At 39.0% G+C, this 20,913-nt stretch overlaps 1 protein-coding gene across 14 annotated transcripts in view; it reads right to left on the reverse strand.

The window, feature by feature from the left end:
- The window catches only part of TENM2 (teneurin transmembrane protein 2), a 634,310-nt gene that overhangs the window by 96,945 nt on the left and 516,452 nt on the right, over window positions 1-20,913 (reverse strand). For 9 of the 14 annotated variants that reach the window (XM_032702526.1, XM_032702522.1, XM_032702521.1 and 6 more), the window contains 4 exons: window positions 18,014-18,219; window positions 10,050-10,245; window positions 7,182-7,283; window positions 3,269-3,301 (listed from right to left, as the gene is read on the reverse strand). In XM_032702526.1, the coding sequence (XP_032558417.1) occupies window positions 3,269-3,301; window positions 7,182-7,283; window positions 10,050-10,245; window positions 18,014-18,219 (537 nt within the window). The remainder of the gene's footprint in view (window positions 1-3,268; window positions 3,302-7,181; window positions 7,284-10,049; window positions 10,246-18,013; window positions 18,220-20,913) is intronic. The other 5 variants (XM_032702528.1, XM_032702527.1, XM_032702525.1 and 2 more) reach the window with 1 other exon arrangement.

Below are 20,913 nucleotides of genomic sequence, written 5' to 3' on the forward strand. Positions count from 1 at the left end.
AGAAGGAAGGGCATGCCTCTAAACAACAGAAGAATCCCCACTTGAACCGATTCAGGACTAGTTCTTTTGTACATAAATTCTTTATAACCTAAGCTCAAAGTTGGAATCAACAGAAGCCATAAAAACTTTAAGAACAATGAGAAGCTAATATTTTGCATGTTGAAAGCTATTTTTTTAAAGCCTGCCTTCTCAAATAGTCCCAAAGCTAAAAACAGCTTCTGGCTCCTATTTCAACTTTGCAAATATTCTCTTAAAAAGAATGTAAAGGATATGAAGCACCAACTCCAGCCCAGTGCAGGCTGGGGAGTGATCTGAGTACTCTTCTGTCACCATCCTGTCACTAACAGCACTGCTAATCCTCTCCTGTAATCTCCCATGCACTGCAGGGACAGGAACATATTTTTAAACAGCAATGAAATGTTAGGATGCTAAATGACTCGTCTTGTAACAGAAATTTAACAAGGTATCTGTTGTAGAATTCTGGAGTCCAGGCTCTCCAGTCCCCTGTTCTTACTTCTGATCTCCCACAGAATTCACGAGGATTGATGAGGAAAGCTGCAGACTAGACACGAGGGCTCCTGTATTCTATTCCTTGGCACTACTGACTGTGTGCCTTGAGCCCCTTTTGGAGCCATGACCACTAACAATCGGAAAGAATTCAGCCTGTGACCCCATCAGTTCTTGGCTCCTGTTTAAATTGCCAATTAGAACGAGCTGGAGTGATGGATTTTGCGTTGGCTCTACTTGTCTACCTGACACTGGATCAAACCTACTGTCTCATTTCAGGCAGGCAAGTAGCAGCTGATAGACAGCAATGCCTGTCAGTCATTGTCAAAATAGCTTTCATGTCCGTTTATTTATTCTGTAATTATTTTAGGCAGAGTTAATGGCACAAACCCCTTTTTACAGACTACTTCAGTTCTGCAAAACTAAGAAAAACGAGGGCAATCACTGTCCTGTACATAAAACTCACCGCAAGGCAACTGAGGACACGATCACTTTGCCAGAAATGAAATAAGTCTGCTAATAAAATATGAGACTGGGAAAACGGGAAGAAAGTTCCTAACAAAGGCTTTTTAAGGAACTGAGTCGGAGAGGTGGGAACTGCTGGAGAGGAACGTTGCCAAAGACAGCCTTGTCTGTTCAAGTATCTAAATGATGCTTCCACCCACTGTGAGAGAGGATTTGAGTGACAAGCCAGGGCTCTGCTGCTGCTGCAGCACGCACAGAAGTTGGCACACATACACACACAAACACACATAACCCAAAAACAAACCCACCCAGAAACAGATACAAAGAGAGAAGCTGAACACGCTGAATTTTGTCAACTGCAAGAAAGGATGTGAGATATGTGTGGGTGACAAGTCAGGAATGCAGTATTTCCAAAGAAAAGCATACTTTTTTTTTTTTTCCCCCAAGAGTATGATGTAAGTGATGAGACATGCTATGATTATGAACATGTAAAATGCTTACCAACGAAGTTATTTCTTCTTTAATTTATCTTTTCTCTCTAAATCCCTATTTCTCAGCCCTAGCCTGCATTCTTGCTCTGTCACAGTGGATAATACCATCACTCCACCTATTATTAAGGTTCATAATCTGGATATTATTTTTTACTTGTTTTCTCCCCTCGGGCTTTGACAAAGTCTTACAGATTTTTTTCTGCATTGCATCTCTTGGTCAGAATTCTGCCCTGGCTTTCAGCAAATAAAATCAACATTAAATAAACACCTTTTTCAACACGTTGATAAAGTCAGTCTTATTCAGCCATGTTTATATGCAACAGTGCTGCAAAAATCATGTTGTTGATTTGTTAATCTATCCTTCAACTGTGTCACTTTTCTTTCCTGGTCCTGTTTTAGGTCTTTTCCTCCTATCACACGGAACACCAGCTTCATGCTCTAACTCCATTTACAGACCTCGTCCACCCCACACTGTTCACTGCTCAAATTCTGACTTCAGCCTTTCTAAGATTTAGGATGCTTTTGAGAGTCAAGTTTTAAAACTTCCTTCTTTGAGCTGTTTCCTATGGTCAGTCTCCCCATCTGCCCTCCATTATACACCAGATGTTATCTATTTGCCCCATTATCCCTCTTAAAACTCTATTTTGCACAGTGTACCCCTAAACTGAGAACAGTCACACTGCTGGTGTGTTTTCAGCACTGCATAATAACTGTTTTTCCTTATACCTCCACATTAATTCCCTTTCAACTTGTATAGATCTGGTTAGTTCCTGGAGTCAGGCACTACTTTCATTTATTTGTTTTGCATGTAAAGTACTACCCACAAAAGATTAGCTTTAACAAATACCATTGCTCATGAAAATGACTTCATAATACCACAAACCCAGCATCTTTCCTATTCTGTTGTCTCTCTCCAGCTCTTTGCTCTGCAAACCAACCTGGTGTGGGTGTCTGCATGTTTAATCTGAATAACTTATCTACAACCTGTTATTGCAGTGAGTCACTTGAACAGTACCAGACACACATTCTATTTGTCTGTGCCATGGAGGACCCAAAGTGCTGCCTCACCTCAGGTCCCATCTCCTCTGTGCAGGACAGGCAAAGGAAACAGGCTATTCAGTATTCAACTTTCAAAGTCCAGGGGGCCTCTGTCTGCTTGAGCCATTTTTAGTTCCTAAAATTTCAAGCCAAGTTTTGAAGACAAACACTGTTTTCCTTACTGATGTACAGAGGAAATACAAGCTCCTATACATTACCAGCATATGCCTGATACCATTTATATGTGTGGGCCACGTGCTCTACACAGCAATGAACCAAGTACGGAATTATTCAGCAGGATGCACCCCAAAATTCATGTTTTCTCCATTGCAATCACTCCCAGAACATCTTATGCCACTGGGAGCATTCTGGACATGGCACAAAGAGAACAGTTTCAAGCAGTATATTCAACTGATGAAAAAAACATTATGCACTATTGTCCAAGCAATAAGCCTCCAAAAAACCTCAGAGTAGGAAGAGTCTCAAAGAACTGAAATCAGAATAACAACTGAAAAAAAGCATGAGTTGCTTCTTCCAGCAATTATACCTTACTTACCTAATAATTGTCAGCTTTTTACATTTTTATACATAGATTAATAGCACACACACAACAAAGAAAATGGCAGTGGTAGGAACTCTTATTGTGGTGCAAACAGCAAATCCATTAGAGTCAATTTAAAAAGAGAGACTACACTTTACAGCTTAGTAACTATTTCAAACTAAATAGATGTTGCAAAAGAAATGAAAAGAAATTTAAAAAAACCTACCCTTCTTTTTATACTTATTAAAGTGGCGCCGTCCTTTGCCAGTAAGCCAAAAACAAACAGAATGAAAATAAAATAATGAAAAACCCACACAAGGAGAACAGGAAAAGAAACCGCGAATAACATAAATCTGATTAATTAGAGTTCTTAAAAATCAGATTAAAAAGTCAACCGATCAAACATCGTACAAATTTTCGGTTTTAAAAAAATCCTAAAGCCTTCAATCCATTTAGATTAAAATATTAAACATGTTTCTTATTACATTGCATAATCAGCTAGAAGTATCTGCTAAATGGCAACTTCATGGCAGTTGACATAAGCTACTTGAGTCCATTTTTGTCCTTCTTTTACTAATCGGACACCATCTCTTAGCAGGCTATGCTCATCATGCCAATGTACAAATCCCGTGTGATGGCACATTGTTCACCTTTCCAGATTAGCAAAAGATGCTTATGATGCAAATCCTAGCATTTCAAAATGCAAAATTAAAGGAGGCTCTGTGCACAGTTGCAAAACAGTATATGACAGTGTCTTTGGAAGTGGCTTTGTTAAAGGAGTGGAAGAGTTGCACGCCCTTCAAATATCTTATGAGGTGAAATGAAATTGTAGCCAACTCTGAGTCACTTCTAGGAACTCAACTCACTGTGTCACTGAACTCTACAAATGGTGAATGCAGGATGCCTGCTGGTAGATTTGCCCCAGAACTTGCAAAACCAAACTATGAGCAGACATCAACAGCAGGAACACTAAGGAAGAAGGACATCTTGATATAACTCAGTGGTTATGTCACAGAGGTTACAGGAAAATAGAGATGAATATAAAAAGGTGACAACACACCAAAATAAGATGATCATAGCTGCATGTCTGATTCTTTAATTGATCCTTGGCCATAGCATCAGTTTTCATCAATAACTCCTACAGATAATTGTGGACAGGAGGTTACTCACAGTGCAGGTCAATTCACAGCAAATCTTCCACTGGCTTTAACTGCACACATTTGCTTTGTCAGGACTCATCTCCACACACTGAATTATCCTCTGATCAGCAGATTTTCTTTTTTTTGTATGCCATGGCTTATCCACATGAGATCAAAATGTACCATTACCTTTTCTGTATGTTAGATGAAATTCTTTAACCTTAATTAGGTTAGACTCCAAATGATTTCAAAGGGAATCCTGCCCCAGCAAGGATGGAGTAAATCTGTTGATATTGGATAGCTGAGAATAAGCTATTTCCACAGGCAAGGGTGAGAAATAACCCCCCCGCCCCAATATTTGGCAGGAGTGTTTAGGAGGGGGAAGTTTGTACCACTTCAATCAGGGTATGAAAGTGAGGTTGGGCCAAAAGTTATTCTCTTTCCAGTAATTTTCATGGTATTTTCCTGGAGCTAATGGATCTTCAGTCATGTCTGTGCTGTCTCCCACGGCTTTCCCTCATTTTCATCTTTAGAACAACCTGGATGAAGCAGTACCTGTGCACTGCCTGCAAATGGTTTGCAGGGGACTCCTCCAATGATTCACTGTCTCTGGTGGCCTCAAGATCAGCCCTGTAACAGGGCATTCACTGCTATAAAGGATCACATTTCCTATCTATCAAACTTGGGTTGCACCCAAAGTGAAGCTCTCAGACTGCTGTGCTGCTGCATGGACCAAGTTCTAAAAGCCATCTGAGGAGCTTGTTCACATTTCTCCCGTATTTCTTTATCTGAGCCTTGCCTCAAATTGTTCTACAGGGGAGAAATGAGACACTGAAAGATGTGTTGCTAGGGAATTAATAATTTAAAAAATCCGATGGAAAGAAAATCATTATACTTCCATACTTGTGACAGCTTAAATGTAAATTGAATATTACTGTAAATGTACATTTAACATGTGTCCATACATGTCATATGCTGGAAAAGATGCAATTCTCTATCTCACTGTACTGTGTTTTACCATGCATACAATCTCAATTTCGATTTCTGCCTTCTCAAACTGCTCTCACATATAATGAGCAGTCGAGCGAGCAGAAAAATCTGTGGCCATGTGAGCAGGCATGGAAATGCCTGTGAAATGGGTGAGGCACAGAGCCCTTACACCCAACTAACTCAGCCACAGTTCTGGGCAGGGCTCACCGGGTAATGCTGTGCAGTTCTGTGCCTGCACAGAAACACCAGTGCTGTCAACACGCCCGTGTTGTCATTTTAGGTAGCTTTCCAAGGTTCTTTGTTCTTTAGAAACACCACGATGTCTGACAAGAAAACAGTAGAATAGTTGAAAGAAGTTTCCAAGAAACCATTCCTGCTTTTGAGGGGAAAGAGACAACACAGAAAGGACAAAGCAGGAAGCAGAGGGAATGCACTGAGGGGCGGGAGAAGCCTGACAGATACAGATACAGTTTGATGCCCTAGAAAAAAAAAGCTATTTTATCTGTCACAGCCTGAACAAAGTATTTTCTAGCATTAACACAGCATACAGTGTTACACAGAGGTTGAGTACACAATGCAGGATTGCTCCACAACTCAAAATGCAAATGAGTTGATATAATGGCCATGTATGTGTGAAGGGTGGCAGTGAAGCACACAGTCACTGCATGCACACTTTCACAGGTTAACACCACAGAAATGCATACAGCTGTCAATCTGTATTTATAGCACACATTATCACACCATTTACTTTGTGGGATACAGATACCTCCTCTCTCTACTTGCCAGCTGTCTTAATTTCTCAGGTAATCAAACAACATGCACGCTGTATTTGAAGCATTCTTTAAAATGAGTAGGGCGAGCACTGAAATAACAGCATTAGCTCTCCAAGGCCCTTGGGGTCTCTGTTTTACTTTTTTTAATTTTTTTTTTTTTTTTTTACTAGGGCACCTTCAAGAGCCAAATATGGAGACACTAAATGGAAATTACTCCCTCCAGTACAACTACAACAGCTACTCAAGGAGTATTTCACAGACAGGCATGAGTACACTGGATGTTACAGCAGGGAGAGAGGTGGGGCACTAATAACTGTCCTCAGGACTGGATCAGGAGTCTAAGAAGAAATGAGCAAATTTCTAAGGCCCTTCAAGTTATTTAAGAAAGCTTTCAAACACCAGGCATTCCCTCTTTGAGCTCTAACAACCCTATCCCCATGGAAAACAACTGTGAGCATAACATTGATAGTGTGCCTAAATCTCACACAAACTAAGAAGGAAGCAAATTGTAAAATGTTATGAGTGTCCTCAGGAACATCAGGGAATACAAACAAGCCACTGAATTTAGACAAAATATCTGATACTAGCTGTATAACTAAAGAGCTCCTCCTTTATGAATCTTTTCCCTGTGACAGCTATCCCAAACTCTCAGAAAAACTTAATAAACACATTGTGCCAATCCACAGATGTCATTTAGATTTCTGCTTAATCCTTGACAGTAACATATTTCCCAGTTTTAGTTGTTAAAATTTACAACTGACATTTAAGAAAAGGTTTATTTTAAGATTTTATCAAGGCCTACTTATTTTCCTACAAGAGGCGAAGTTCCTTTGGTCAAAGTAACTGCATATACAAGAAAGATGTTTTGTGCTAGAAGTAAGGTTTAGGCAAACTGGAATATATACTACATGCTCTCAATGAAGAGAATCAGTCTTTTGTTTGCAGACCAGTTAATGATTATCAGAAAGCATTGATAATTCGTCCACTTTTACAGAAAATAAATTTATTTTCTGCCATTTGTGCCTGCTACCTCTGCCACAAAAAAGCTGCAGCAATGCAAGTTCATAGGTAATGTAGAAATATTTCCTCTTGATCCTATTGAACTTGAGATCTAAGGAAAAAAAAGCATATTGATCTATTTGAATCTAGCTTGGACCCATGCTAGCAAGCGGGTACTGCAGATCCTTACATCACAAACACACACTGTGGTTATTTGTAAATACAGGGAAAATGATACCTTTAGCACAGTCTGCTCCATGAAATCCTGGAAAACAGTGGCAGACACCTGACACACACTCGCCATTCCCGTGGCAATGACGTGGGCAGTCTTGCACTGAATCTGAAACACAAGAAACACAGGCAATCAGCCTACTCATTTTTTTTGCTTAATTTTTGTTTAGTTTATTTTGTCTTCAATGCTTAGAGGAACAACCCCTAATAATATGAACACCACAAGGTTTGGGTGAAGCAGAATGTACCAAATTTTGTGGCAGCATGAATAGGTGCTGAGATCTAGTGATACACTAAAGTGTTACATTCAGTCTCTGGGCACCACTAGAACTCAAAGTCTTCTGACAGTGCTCAAGTCCTCTGTTCCAACAGATTGGTGGGACCTCTTAAGACCTTCAGAGCTAGGTTGAAATTTATATTATGCAGCAAACATAACATTTCACCAGGAAAATCAACACTCTCCCTCCTGCAATGAGACTCCTGCACAACCACTCTGCCATGGGACACTGATTATCCCAAGGACTGTATCTTCCCTGCCTTCTACAGACATTTAAAGGCTCATTAATTAAACTGACAAAAATATCTGCTGAACGTGACAGAAAGGAGCTCTTTTATTCTGGCAAATACATTTGATCCTAAAAAAAAAAAATTAATTAAAAAGGTGCAAGTAGCTCTGCAAGAGGATGAAGGAGAATTCTGTAAAATCTGAGGACAAAGTTTAACATTAGAGTGACTGACTGAAGTGATGACTTCAATAATATGAAGAGAATAGGTACATCAGCTTGGTAACATTTAAGCTGTACCAACACACTAATTTTCCATGATTTCTGTTATTATTTGGATAATACATACACTACTTTGCATAATAACAACCTAGAAATAAAATCCCAATTTTGAAATGAATTCTTAAAATCATTTTAATTTGAAAGCTGTTGGATTTCAGTGGAACATATTTTCAACACTGAATTATTGGAGCAAAAATCTAATTGGGCAGTTGTTACTCTTCACTATTACTCCCTGTTGTTGTGGTTCCAAACTAAATGGCTCTGTCAGTCCCAGACACCAAACCAAGAGCATCTGTACAAGACAGAAAATAAAATTTGGATTTGGAACCAGCAGAAACATTCAGAGTATTTTTTGTCAAATTAAACTTCAAAGAAGAAAAGGACTCAAGTACAACTTTAAATCTAATTTCACAGTTGCAGGACACCAAATACAAAATGTCTAAAGCAAATTTTCAAAGAGATGTCATCAGCTTGGCCTCCTGAAATGATTCATGTAAACAATGAAGAGAAAAATTGAAATGTAATGCTCAAAGATATCAATTTGTCTCATGAAGGAGCTTGTTTATAGATTTATTCATTATTTTGCTTCATGGCACACGAAAGCAATCTTCTATGTATTCAAAATTATGGTAAATTTAGCATTGTCTGGGAGTTAACATAATTTCTGTTATTCTTTCTTCCCTTCCACACCAGAGAGACATTCAGCTGTCTCAGATCCTTTGATTGTGAAGTGTCTGATGTGGGTGTGTGTAGAACCACCTCTGAACCAGATAAAACACTATACTTTTCTCTGGATTTCATTCCAATTACTATCATTGCACTACCAAGTAGTCTACCTGACTGTTAGACCTTTGATGATCTTGAAAGCTGTAGCCTAGACCAGACAACTCTTTTAAGGGCAGATTGTGATATCCTAAGGTTATCATAACAGGGGCATAACAAGATACAAGCACAAATGTTGGTTTTGGAGAAGCAGAAAAAGCCTTCTATGGGCAAATATGCAAATCTCTCTCTCTCTATATATATATATCAACATGTATAGCACCTTAACTCTTACAAAGCCACACATAAGCTATGAAAAAACAATAATTTCTTCATCTTAACTGAGGTTAACAGAAATAATTATGTTCATACTTAATGACAGTATTGACTATCCACCTACACCCTTCTTGGGACTTAAGCCAACAAACTGAATTTTACACTAGTGTAAAAGGGAAAAAAATTAACTTCATATTATTAATCAGGTAAGGTTGGAAAATACCTCTGACTATTCAGTTTAAAGTTTAAAAACTACTTTTTGCAGCTTCTCTTTCCCTGAACTAACAGGAATTGAAGATTTATACAATACAGTGCCATTTAACACTTCACCAGCCAGGGCAGAATATAAGATAGACTATCTCAGAAATTGTTATGCCTCTGTGACAAGATAGTCAGCAAAGTTCATCAAGTGCTTCAAAGTTCAACAAATCTAATAAAGCCTGGAGAATTTAGACTCACTTTGATTTTCAACTAAATGTAACCCTATTCTTCTAACAAAACTGCAGGCAAGATGTTTGGCTCTTGATTCCACCATGTTGAGGAGACGACTGACTATTAGGTGAGTGGTAAGCTGTAAGACAGAATACAGCTAATTAACTGTCTCAATTAATCTCTAGGGTGGCTGCAAACAATAACCTCATTTGCAGGTATCGTTTTCTTGAGCTGTCTTTCTACTAAGATTAAACAGCTCTCCTGTTGGATCCTATTCCACCTGGGTGTAAAGAGGTTTCTTCAGAGAAGCAAATAAGAGGTATAAAAATGACAGATAAGGGAGAGGAATATTAACTGGGGAATGCTTCAAACCAGACTGAACTTATCTGAGCCTTGTGTTCCAAAACCAGACTCAAGATGTACGGAAATGCTAAAATCTTAAGAGGGAAATCAGCAATTAAAAATTTGCTCTTTGTCAAGAGTAGTGTTGAGGGGAAAAAAAAAGCACGACATAACATAAGGACAAACAACAAACAGAAGACTGCAAGAAAGTATTACAACTTAAAGTGAGAGAAGGTGCAAACAGAAAGGGAAAACACTCAGCTGGTGGAAATACCTACCCAAAATGACTGTGCTGAAAGAGACCACTTCCTTGTCCTTGCCATCGTTGTAAAATGCCAGGTGCCACAAACCCACATCCAGGTACTGGACGAACACGGCCTCGTTCTGAACAAGGGTCTGAATGCTCCGACGTTCCCGTGGGGACTCCACCACACTCCATTTCTCTTTGCCATCCAAGCGTTCCATGAAATCATACTGCAGGGGAAAGAAACGGGGGAAAAAAAAGAACAAAACAAAAAAACACCACAAACAAACAAACCCCCAAACAAACAGAGCCGAACACGCAACGATATTTCAGCTCAAAGTCTCCTCTACCTTGTTATAAAATGGTATTTCTGAAAGACAGGTCAATGAGAAACTAACATTTACCAGTTGACCATGGAATACACATTCTGTGAATTATGCATCTTTCTTCTGTACAGGTGACCAAAAAATGTATAAATGGTATTTATACATAACAGGATGGGTTTTGAGAAAAAATTTGAAATCTATGATTTGACCTGTTACTTTTAGGTTCTACCTTTCAAAGTTGAAAATGTTCAGCCTTGGAGACACACACCCTTTTCTAAGCAATCACCTACAACAAATTCTTCCTGCAACAGGAGCAGACATCTGAGATGTAGCTCCAGACACACCAGGAATAGCACAAACAGGAAATGTGTGTCTAAGTTTGGATAACTCAGCACCTGATAAAAATACACTGCTCAAGTTTTACATCACAGAGTAAAAGTTGCTTACCTGAGGTTGTTTGTGGAACAATCAGGGGCAAGTATGGCACAATAACCAGAGGGAGCATGGAAAGGAATAACACAAATCAAGTGGCTGAAGGAATTGAACTTACATTAAGGAAAACTGAGAATTTCTGGTTGGATGGTTTCCAAGTATGGTAGAACATTGCATTAATCTTTGGAAAAGGGATCAAACAGAGCAAGTGATTATTTAGAGTATAAGAGGGATGGCACCATTAATGGCATGGAACTAAAAAAAGAAAGAAAGAAATTTAAGATGAATGTCAGATAAGTTTCCCATCTATTAAGCTCAGTAAATAGCCTCCCAATGGAGATGCCACAATTAAACAGGACTGGAAGAAATATTGGTTAGTCTACAACAGGGAATAACTCTGCATAACAAAGCAGCTGGACTAGCTTTCCTAATAGGCTTTTTTTTCTGTCTTTATTGTCTGTGATTCTGGAGCTCTCAAGCTGATGCTAATGCTCAGCTGAGTGGCTCTCATAGTCCCTATCTAAGGGAAGTCCTTAAGAAACAACAAAAACAATATATCTAATCTTTTGATAGTTGTATAACAAGTCCCCTATGAAAACACATCTTGTTTTAGACACATTTATCTGTGTAGGAGTAGATAGAGATAGATAGACATGTCTAAAGAAAGATGTATGTGTTCAATAAAATACAGTAATAGCATGTGCTTGCTTGCCAGTAGCTTCATTACATTTCCCTCCGTTATCTCTAACACATACAGGCTGTGCTTGCAACAGCTATGAGGAAACATCCACCTTCCCTTGCTTTCAGTTTAAACAGAAAACTGTAATTTTGCATCCTAAACAGAATAAACATCCACAGAGGGCTGTCTTGTACACAGCACTCCACTCATTAACAGCGAGTCCTAGCAAATAATATACAATATGCAATAAAATAATGAAGATTCTCCCTTCTAGTGGAAGAGACTGAATGGATTTAACACTTTAGTGCCATGCCTCACATCTGTCTAAAACTGGGATATAAAAGCTCACCTTGCTAGCTGAAAATCTGTAAGTTATATACCAGCAATACACTCGGCCTTGCAACAGTGGGAAACATATGGAAGTTCTATTGGCTTCCTAGTAAACATGTGGATCTGACACCAATATGTAGCCACAAAGGAAATCCGTGGCAGGGAGGAATTTGAGCCCAAACCTACTAAAGCTAAAAGCTATCATCACATTATCTACTCTTTCCTATGCCTTTAAACATGGGACAGTGCAAGAGAAGTGGAATAAAAAGTGTCACCATACTGTTAATATCAGATTGCCATCCACTTGAGCCTTTTCTCACGTGGCATTTTTACAGGGGAAGGTAAATCAGGCAAATTAGTACATTTAAGCCAAAGCACACCAGAGATTTAGAGAATTCTGGCGTGTCAGTAATTTTCAGAGGATCCGAGGTACCAAACACACATATCTCTATCTCTTAAATCAATGACATTTGGAAATACTGCTAAAACCCACTGCCTAACAGCCAGAGGTTAAGGACAGACTCATCACCTCCTTGGGAAATGTTATTACTCGGGCAACATCTTGGGGAAAAGAAATTGTGCTCTTCAGAACAATCGTTCACAAAGGGTCAACCAAGGAAGCAGCAATAAAAGCTGACATTTCTCACTGGCAACACGCTGTTCGTCTCTGCTTGTGCTGGCAGGTTCCTCTGCCTCCCCTCTGTTTGATGCTGATTCCACCTCATGGAGTGGAGAAGGCTCAGCAGTTGGCCAGATCGAAGGGGAAGAGTGTTCAGCCTGAAGCTGCTTGAAGTAGTTTGAGCTGCACAATCTCTTTTCACGATGACGGGGTGTGACCCAGGGAGAGCTGATCCCTTGGCACGACTCCCTGTAAGGCTATGATTTTAACTTTGGTACAGTTAAGGCTGGCATTGCCCCTCTTTGATCAAACTATGAAAAATAATTTAATGCTCAGGCAAAAAATTACTAAACCTGAATAACTGTATGAACGGTGAAGTACCGGTGCAAACTGATACAGAATATAACTATACATTTTTATCCCTCTTTGGATTCCTCAGGACTGAGGAGGGAAAAAAAAAAGATAATGATCTGCTGGTGGTTCCCTGGGTGTACTAATCTTAATGTGTCAGTAAGGACTAGGAATATGCACCCCAAAATTGAAAACCCCTGACTGAAGAGTCACTGAGATGGTACTGTGAATTCATAACCCGATCAGATTTCTTCCCATGGTTGGCTGAATCATCATTTTGCTTCTCCTGGCCCTGTTGATTTTCTGATTTACCACACTTGAGAGATTAATTACTTTTATATAATGTTGTGCTGAAGATATCAGTCTTGCTGTAAAGCTACTTATTGGCATATATGAATAGATTAGAAGACCCATCTAGGAAAAGAAGGCAAGTAGTTTCATGATCATTAAGAAGCAACTGTGGAATTCTTAATCTAACACACACAACACAACTGCTAGGGAAGAGACTGCTAAATCACATGAATTAGGGAATGCATGTGTCAAACCAACCCAAATCTCTGAAGTAATTTGGATGTTTCAATGACTTTTGACTTTTTTTCCCTTTTTTTTTAATGATCCTTTATATTTCATGGTTTCATGCTGAAAGTCACACAAAAATGGCAAAAACTGCTCAGGAACAACATGCAGCAGAAATCCCAAATGACTACATCATCAGAGTTCAATTTTGCAGCAGGGAGTACTTACTATGATTAAAGCTCCATATAAGCAAGTGACTTGCCAACCTACCTCGCTAAACAAATTCCAAATTCACTCTCTCGGTAAGTTTGTTTATTTTTACTACCCAGCATATCGAAACCCTACTGCTTACTTTTATTTACAAACCTAAAATCTCATACTAAGTTCTTTCTGGGCAATTTGTTTTTATAATTTCTCCATTCAGGGCTTTCGGTGCATTTTATTCACAGGCTAATAAGAACTTTCTTTTTCCAGTAACCACGGGGAGTCAGCAAAACAGTTTTGGAACTTTACATATGCAGTTGTGACTCCACTGCACAGGGCCATCCATCCAGCACAGATCCACTGAGCCCAGCTTCACAGACACAGTGAACTTGTGAACACTGCAGTGCAGAGAGAGCTCACGGGGGTCAAGGCTGAAAATGCAGAGAGCCTGCACAACCTTCAGGGCCTTTCTTAGATTTGAAACTATTTTCATGCCTATTTGAAATCAGGAATGGAAGAGAAGGATTTCTCAGAGCTCTTGTCTTAATAATGGATGCATATCCAAATGGAGGGGGAGAGCACATTTGGCATTGTGGCTCCTATTTGCCTTTATGCCAAAGCCCTGCAGGATCTAAGCAGCCAAGAAAACATATGTCAGGGAAACTTGTTTGCAAAGTGCTTTAAAATTAGTTCTTCATAAAATCCAGTTGGTAATTATTAATTAAAATACAGCCATGAAACATCTGATACCCTCAATGACAGCCAAGCAGTTTGTTTCCACATTTGGACGTGACACAAGCTGACCAGGGCGGCGCAGCACAGCACTCACAGACAGGAGGTGGTCAGAGCACCTGAATGTGTTTGAGCACTGGCTAAAACCCAAGGTAACACTGAAGCTCCCCAGCTCTTCAAGTTGCTTCAAATAAAGCCATTTTCTCTTCTGAATGAAAACAGTTTTCGTTTTGACACGAAAAATTTGTAAGCGTAACACACTCTGCTGGACATGAAAACAGCACAGCTCCATGCACTGCCTTCTCCAGACATTCCAGTGATGGTCCTATAAGGTTACCTTATTTCATGCATCATTTGGAATGTTCTACCAACATGCAGCAACCTCATAATTGCTGTAATCTCTGCAGAGTCACTTTGTGCATTATTTGACATTTACTGTTCATTTTCTATACGTTATCAATTCTATTAATATGATTCTCTTCTACTAAATTCCTAATGATCATTCAAGCCTGCAATGTGCATTCTGGTATTTCCACACAGTACTACACAGGCTGGGAGGATTTTGCTCAAAAGCACTGCATTCCTGTTTGCAGCCTGCCTGCCACTCAAAACTGCATTTTTACTGCTCCTCCAGAGCCCCACTCCCTGTGCACATGGCACACGAGGCTGCTTCCAGACAAGTTTACAGCTACATCAGCTTGACTGACTGAACCAGACATTTGGAATATTTGCTAAACAGTAATACTGAGAAGGTTAAATCTCAGCAGGGCTCTCACACAGGAACTGCATCTTGTTGTCTCAGGTTAATCATGTACCTAATTTGCTGATTATTGACTTGCTCCCACAAAGGATTTTACTTGGCTTGACATATCAGCACTGATCAGTGATGAACTGTCAAGTGTAGCTGTTTCATTGCTTTAGAGCTCATGTCCCCAACCTACAGAAACAAGGATTTTAAATTTCAATTTTAAAATATCGCCTGGTGTCAACTTCAGACTATTTTCATTAATACGAAAGCTTTGGGCTCCCTTCTGTCAGAACAAGGCTTCTTTTCACTAACTCAGGTCTGTAACAGCTTGCCTTTTTTCCCCTAAACTTATTTCTCTTGGTAGCAGCTTGACTTAATTTTGATTGCTGGGCAGGAATGCCAAGGAATCTTCTGCTGTACCACCCTGTTAACAAGCAGCAGGACCCTGTATGAATGTGGGAAAGTTTATATTGGTTGGTACTGCAGATTCAGACCAGATGTAGACCAGTTTACACTGCAGATTATACTAGAGGATTTCAGTAACCCTATTTATAGAAGAGGTTTGGAACTTCATCTAAAGACTGGAAAGCAGCTTCTCTGAGGAGAAATCCAGCTCAGGAGGAAACACAGTTGGTATTTCTCATTATTTAATTTATCAGAAAGGTCATGAAATTTATATTCTATGGATGTGGATTGAAAGAAAAAAACCAAAACTTTGCCTGATCATAGCCTTCTCAGATGAGAACATAATGAAACTTAGAACAAATATATTTGATCATATTGCAATATAAAGTTCACCTTGAATTAAAAAAAAAAAAATAGTGACTACCAGTTACTTCCCACTGGATTTCTTATAAAAGGTACAGGCTTACCTCCACCATGTCTTAGTCAAAAAATTATAATTAACCTGTATTTATAGCAAATCTTGATGATTGCTTTGGAGCTTTGGTTGCTTTAAGTAATATTCATTTCATGATTTCTACTTTTGTTTGTTTTCCTCAACTAAATGGCCATGTTTTTCATGATGGAGTAGGGGAAGTGAGTGCCAAAATTCTGAATTAAATGAGACATGCTCAGTGAATTATGCCATTACCTCATTGCAACAGCTGAAGATCCACAGACATACTTTCACCCTCAAGACAACAGATTGAAGCATTACAGCCAAAACATTCCTAAGAAAGGCTCCCACCCTGGAATATATTCTCTGTGGGTATTTTTTGTGTTGCATGGATGTCTGAAAATGGCTTAAAATCACTCAACAGTCCTCTGCAATTTCCCCTATTTATCTAGTCTTTTTAACAAATTTTGGGATGCTGCATGTTAATGTCTGGTTACATGGAAAAGTGACCACATGCCCTCCCCTCCTCGGGTTGTGGGCTGCTGATCCTGATTCCTCACCAGTCAGATATATCCATTCAGCAACTCAGGGAACATTTTAAAGAGCATACTATATAGTAAGTTGGTGGATTTTGAATAGCCAAAGCTCCTTCTTCACAAATTCTTAGAAGCAGAGGACATAAACCCATGCAAACCCCCTCACTCCTTTCTTCCCAGCTCTGATCAAAGATTTTGGTTCTCAGTTAGGACTACATGAAAAAATAAACACCGAGGAACAAGAGGCAATGCAGAAGAATTCCATAAATTTGCCTGACATTGGGAAGCAGATCCAAAATTCAGATAACATAAGAGTAGTTTTCCCCAGAAAATTAATTGGCTCACTGTTTGTATCATGGGTTTGTGCATGCACATGGACACATCACCCAGGGCTGATATCTCTTTACAGGCAGCATTACTTTCCCTACATGGCAATATGGAGCAATGCAATTATGTTAAAGCCTCTGGGCTTTTAGCTGGGATCATGTATTTTAACCATCTATGCAAGCTGCAGTTTGCTTTGCCAAAAACTAATAATAAAAAAGTAGAAGCAGTTCTTTGTAAATCAGGGTAAGGCATCTAGAAATGTCAAATGAGGCTTTCCCAAAAGGAACCATGGAAGCATTGCTTTTTGGAAGTAATATACTAAATAAAGCATTTAATTTTAGCTGAGAGTTTCTGAATGAAGAACTGATTTGTAGTAGCAAGGATATACATGAAGGAAGGGGTTCTTTTTCCAAAAGGTGGTTATTTCTGCTTCCCTTCCACTCTAAAGAATGGAGGCTCTTTCCCTTTAGCATGTGTAACTGCAAATATATTATTTCTCATACAGTTCTAATTTAACTAAATGGGAATCTTTCCATTCACATTAATGAATTTTCGATATAATAAAGAAACTCTCTCTCTCTAACAGAAAATATCACTATACCTTCTCATAGAAAGAAATTAAAACATCCACTGCACAGCCTAGAAGAAAAAGATACTTAACTTTACAACTACCTTACCTACAGCCCTTAGCTCTGTACTACAGGGTCACTGTAAAAACGTGGTGTTACTGAGTTCTCATCTCTGAGGCTGGTTAGAAATGAAGAAGAATTGGGTTTCCCAACTGCAAGACTTGCCCCATGTCCGAGTCAGATGATATATCTAAATAGTGTCCTTGAAGGAAAAGGGGTTTAATGAAAGCTCTCAAACATGTGGCCATTGTTTCATGTTCTCTAATGTGCCTGGGTGGCAGAGATGCCAAGATCTTTTTCATCCCCCAGGGATGGCACTCAAACTGCCTGTGGAGATTAAAACTTCTCTGGAGATAGAAAACTCCATGTTAACACATCTGGCTGTGTAGGCACTCCCACTGCACACAGGGCTGTGATAACAGGAGCTTGACCAACACCACTCATCATTTTGACTGGTGCATAACTGGATGGTTTTGTCCCACTTGGTGCCAGATGTTATCAGAGACTTGAAACCTTGCTTCAAGTGATCTTAAAAAGATCACTTCTTCTATCAATGTATTGTTGAAGTATGTAACAACCTAGAAATGTTAATATCAGGGTGTTCAGTCAAATATCACATTACAAAGTAATTCACAGGAATCCCTAAACTTGAGTTCCATAAACATCAACTTTAACACAGATGCTCTAAGCTTTTTGACATTTAAAGCCAACGAACACATCGATAAAAGTACCTGGGCATGTGATGGTGGGAGTCCTCTTCTTATATAAACACCAAAAAGAGCATCCTTCCCTAAGGATATGTTGAACTTCAGGAACTGTGGCTGGCTGATATGGATCTGAGACCGCCAAAAAACTCCAGGGGGCACCTCCTGGGTGACCCTGTGTCCAACTTCTGTTTCTCCGCTATCTATGCTGCTATTCCTACTGACCCATGGTCCTGTAAAATAAAAGCAAATATAAATCAAATGAGAGAGCTGCTTATAATACAGGTAAGTTTTATTCATTCAAGATGAACATCTGTGGCATTGACACCTCTGAAATCAAACTGTAACTTTCTTATTCTGATGCAATCTGCCTGCTGTTTCAATCAGTAGGGAAGAATTTGGGCCTTATATTTGAAGCAAGAACTCTGTAAACTCTTTTTATTTTTTTTTGGTGGAACATCTGCGATCTTCTAAGCCCTCAAACTCTTTAATTCTGCAATTGCTTCTTCCTGATCAAATATAGTAACAGTAGAGAGTCAATCAAGCACATGTGAATCTCCCTGTGCTCTTTTCAATTGTGTCTTTTACACAACCAGAGTATAAAAAATTTACCAGAAAGGTGAACTGAAAGGGTAACTTCAATCTATATTAACTGATTGCAAATTTTTATTACCACTGTTTCATTCACCAAAGTAGGGCAATAAGCTCCAGGTCACAGATAAAAGAGTGGACAGAAGAAATGCAATGCACAGAAAAGAGTTTAGAGGACAATTTCTGAACTCTAATATGCATCCTCTCCTTGAAAGAAAGCACAACTCAATGCAGTGCCTTTTAACTTCTCTCTGCCTGAGGCAAGGTCCACCTACAAGTCCTTCTCCCTCGTGCTGTGGTTAGTTAAAATCCATCATTTGTTGGTTCTTCATCATGCATTACTGAAGACAAGATACAAGACCTTTCTGGTTGAGTGCTCTGGCTTCCAGCCCACGAAACAGTGAACCTTTAAAAACATGGTGCAGATCCCTTCTGAACAGGTTCTGAGGCTACACATATTTTAAACACAGAGTGTAATACATGGAATGAGTAGTGCTTTGATTCTGTGTTCAGTATTCCCAAACAACACGGCCAGAAATGCACTCAAAAATTCTTACAGCAGACACTATAACAACCAGAAAATCACAGAAAATAACTGTCAACAATCACAGAAATTTAAAGGCATCATTAATATCACTATTAAGATACACTGGATGGTAATGATACCTCTGATACAACCTGAGGGCGTTTGCAAAAAGCTCAGGGTTTACTTGGTGCTTTTCTTTCATGGTGCAATGGTATTTTCCATAACTGGCAAGTTACTGTTGAAATATATTCCAGCACTGTATGAATGTAACAGGATGGCACGGAATAACATATAATTCCAGCAGGTAAGTACATAACAGCTTTTCTGTCTTGACTATCTTTAATTGAGAGAGCTGCAAAAGCACTGTTTCAATTATAGACTCCAAATTATCTATGTTAGCAGCACTTACTCTTGTACATAATGAAACAGATATTATGTTGGCAGTGTTTTGAAATGGTAAAAGAATGCTCTGAATACCAACTGCTCTACAGTTTTCGGCAACTTGTTTGTTTTTTCATTTTCTATGTTAATGGGTCTGCAATAACATCACAGCACTAACAAAGAAAGAGAAAGGAGGAGATGCTGAAACGAGAAAGATGCTGCAAAGAAAAAAAAGATGGCTGAGAATGTCAAGGAATGTGCTTTTAGAGCTGCCCAAGAGTACAGATAGAAACCAGATTCAAACATGTACTGTTTCATAAAACCTACAGGATGTCATTTCTAATGGATTACTGCAACAGAGGGTATCTCAAAGTTCCAATCTCAGTGCAGTCGAGCACCATCTCACTAGAATTTAAATGAGTCCTTACCCACATGGCCAGGAAAACCAGGCACAGAGCACAGAAAAATCACCTGCTGGGTGCTACACTGGAACCACTGGCAGGGCTGGGAAGTCAGCCTAGAGCTGGGGGCTCCTTCATCTCCTTTAAGTACAACCTTACTCCACAATTCCAAGCTATGGTAATAAATGATGAATTTTTTCAACATTCTTAAAAAGCATGCTGTAAATCATTTCTTTGGAAGCCAACTGTGCATACCTTGAGGAACATCAGCTCTATCTAATCTGACAAAGGCTCCTTGACACGCTCAAAGAACCTTGTCCTTCAGCACCAGTATATCCAAACAGTCAAAAAAAAAAAAAAGGCAGTTATTTCCAGTAGTTATTATTATTATTATTCAGTGCAGCAAATTTACTGAGCATGCAAATGGTAAGGTCACCATAGTCCCTGTTGGCAGTTATGGTTTCACTGGCTCTTTAAGCAGCTCCAAAACACCACCATCAATGACTTCTGTTAATTGTATTGCTTCCAAATCTGTTGAGTATATATTCCCTAGAATTACAACTTTTCATTCTAATGGAGACTCAAGTTTTAGTATTTTTGGTTAAATTCAGCCTTAACATCCTCTGGATTTCCAAAATTCTGTACGGTATTTCTACCTGGGAAAGGACATTTTTGAAAACTCAAGTACATCAAACAAGCTAAAACTATAATGTTCCAGCATTCAGGAGAACCAGAGTTACATTCACACTACTTCAGCATGCAAAGATAAAAATATGTATCGGATGTCAAACTTTACTGACCAAAGATTTTTTAGAAAAATACCATTTCTTTATACTTCTAATTAAAATTTTGAAGCTATCATCTTAAAAACTGGTGAAAATTACAGCTAAGACAATTGAATTTGTAGTTATCAGTCAGCCTAGAGAGAAAATTCAGGTTCCTAACACTGAAATGATTCAGTTCAGATTTGATATTACCTTTGGAAGCATTTCCCCAGAGATGCTTTGCTCTAAAACATAAATGGCCTG

Source organism: Chiroxiphia lanceolata, chromosome 15, assembly GCF_009829145.1.
Source record: "Chiroxiphia lanceolata isolate bChiLan1 chromosome 15, bChiLan1.pri, whole genome shotgun sequence".
Taxonomy (NCBI): Eukaryota; Metazoa; Chordata; class Aves; order Passeriformes; family Pipridae; genus Chiroxiphia; species Chiroxiphia lanceolata.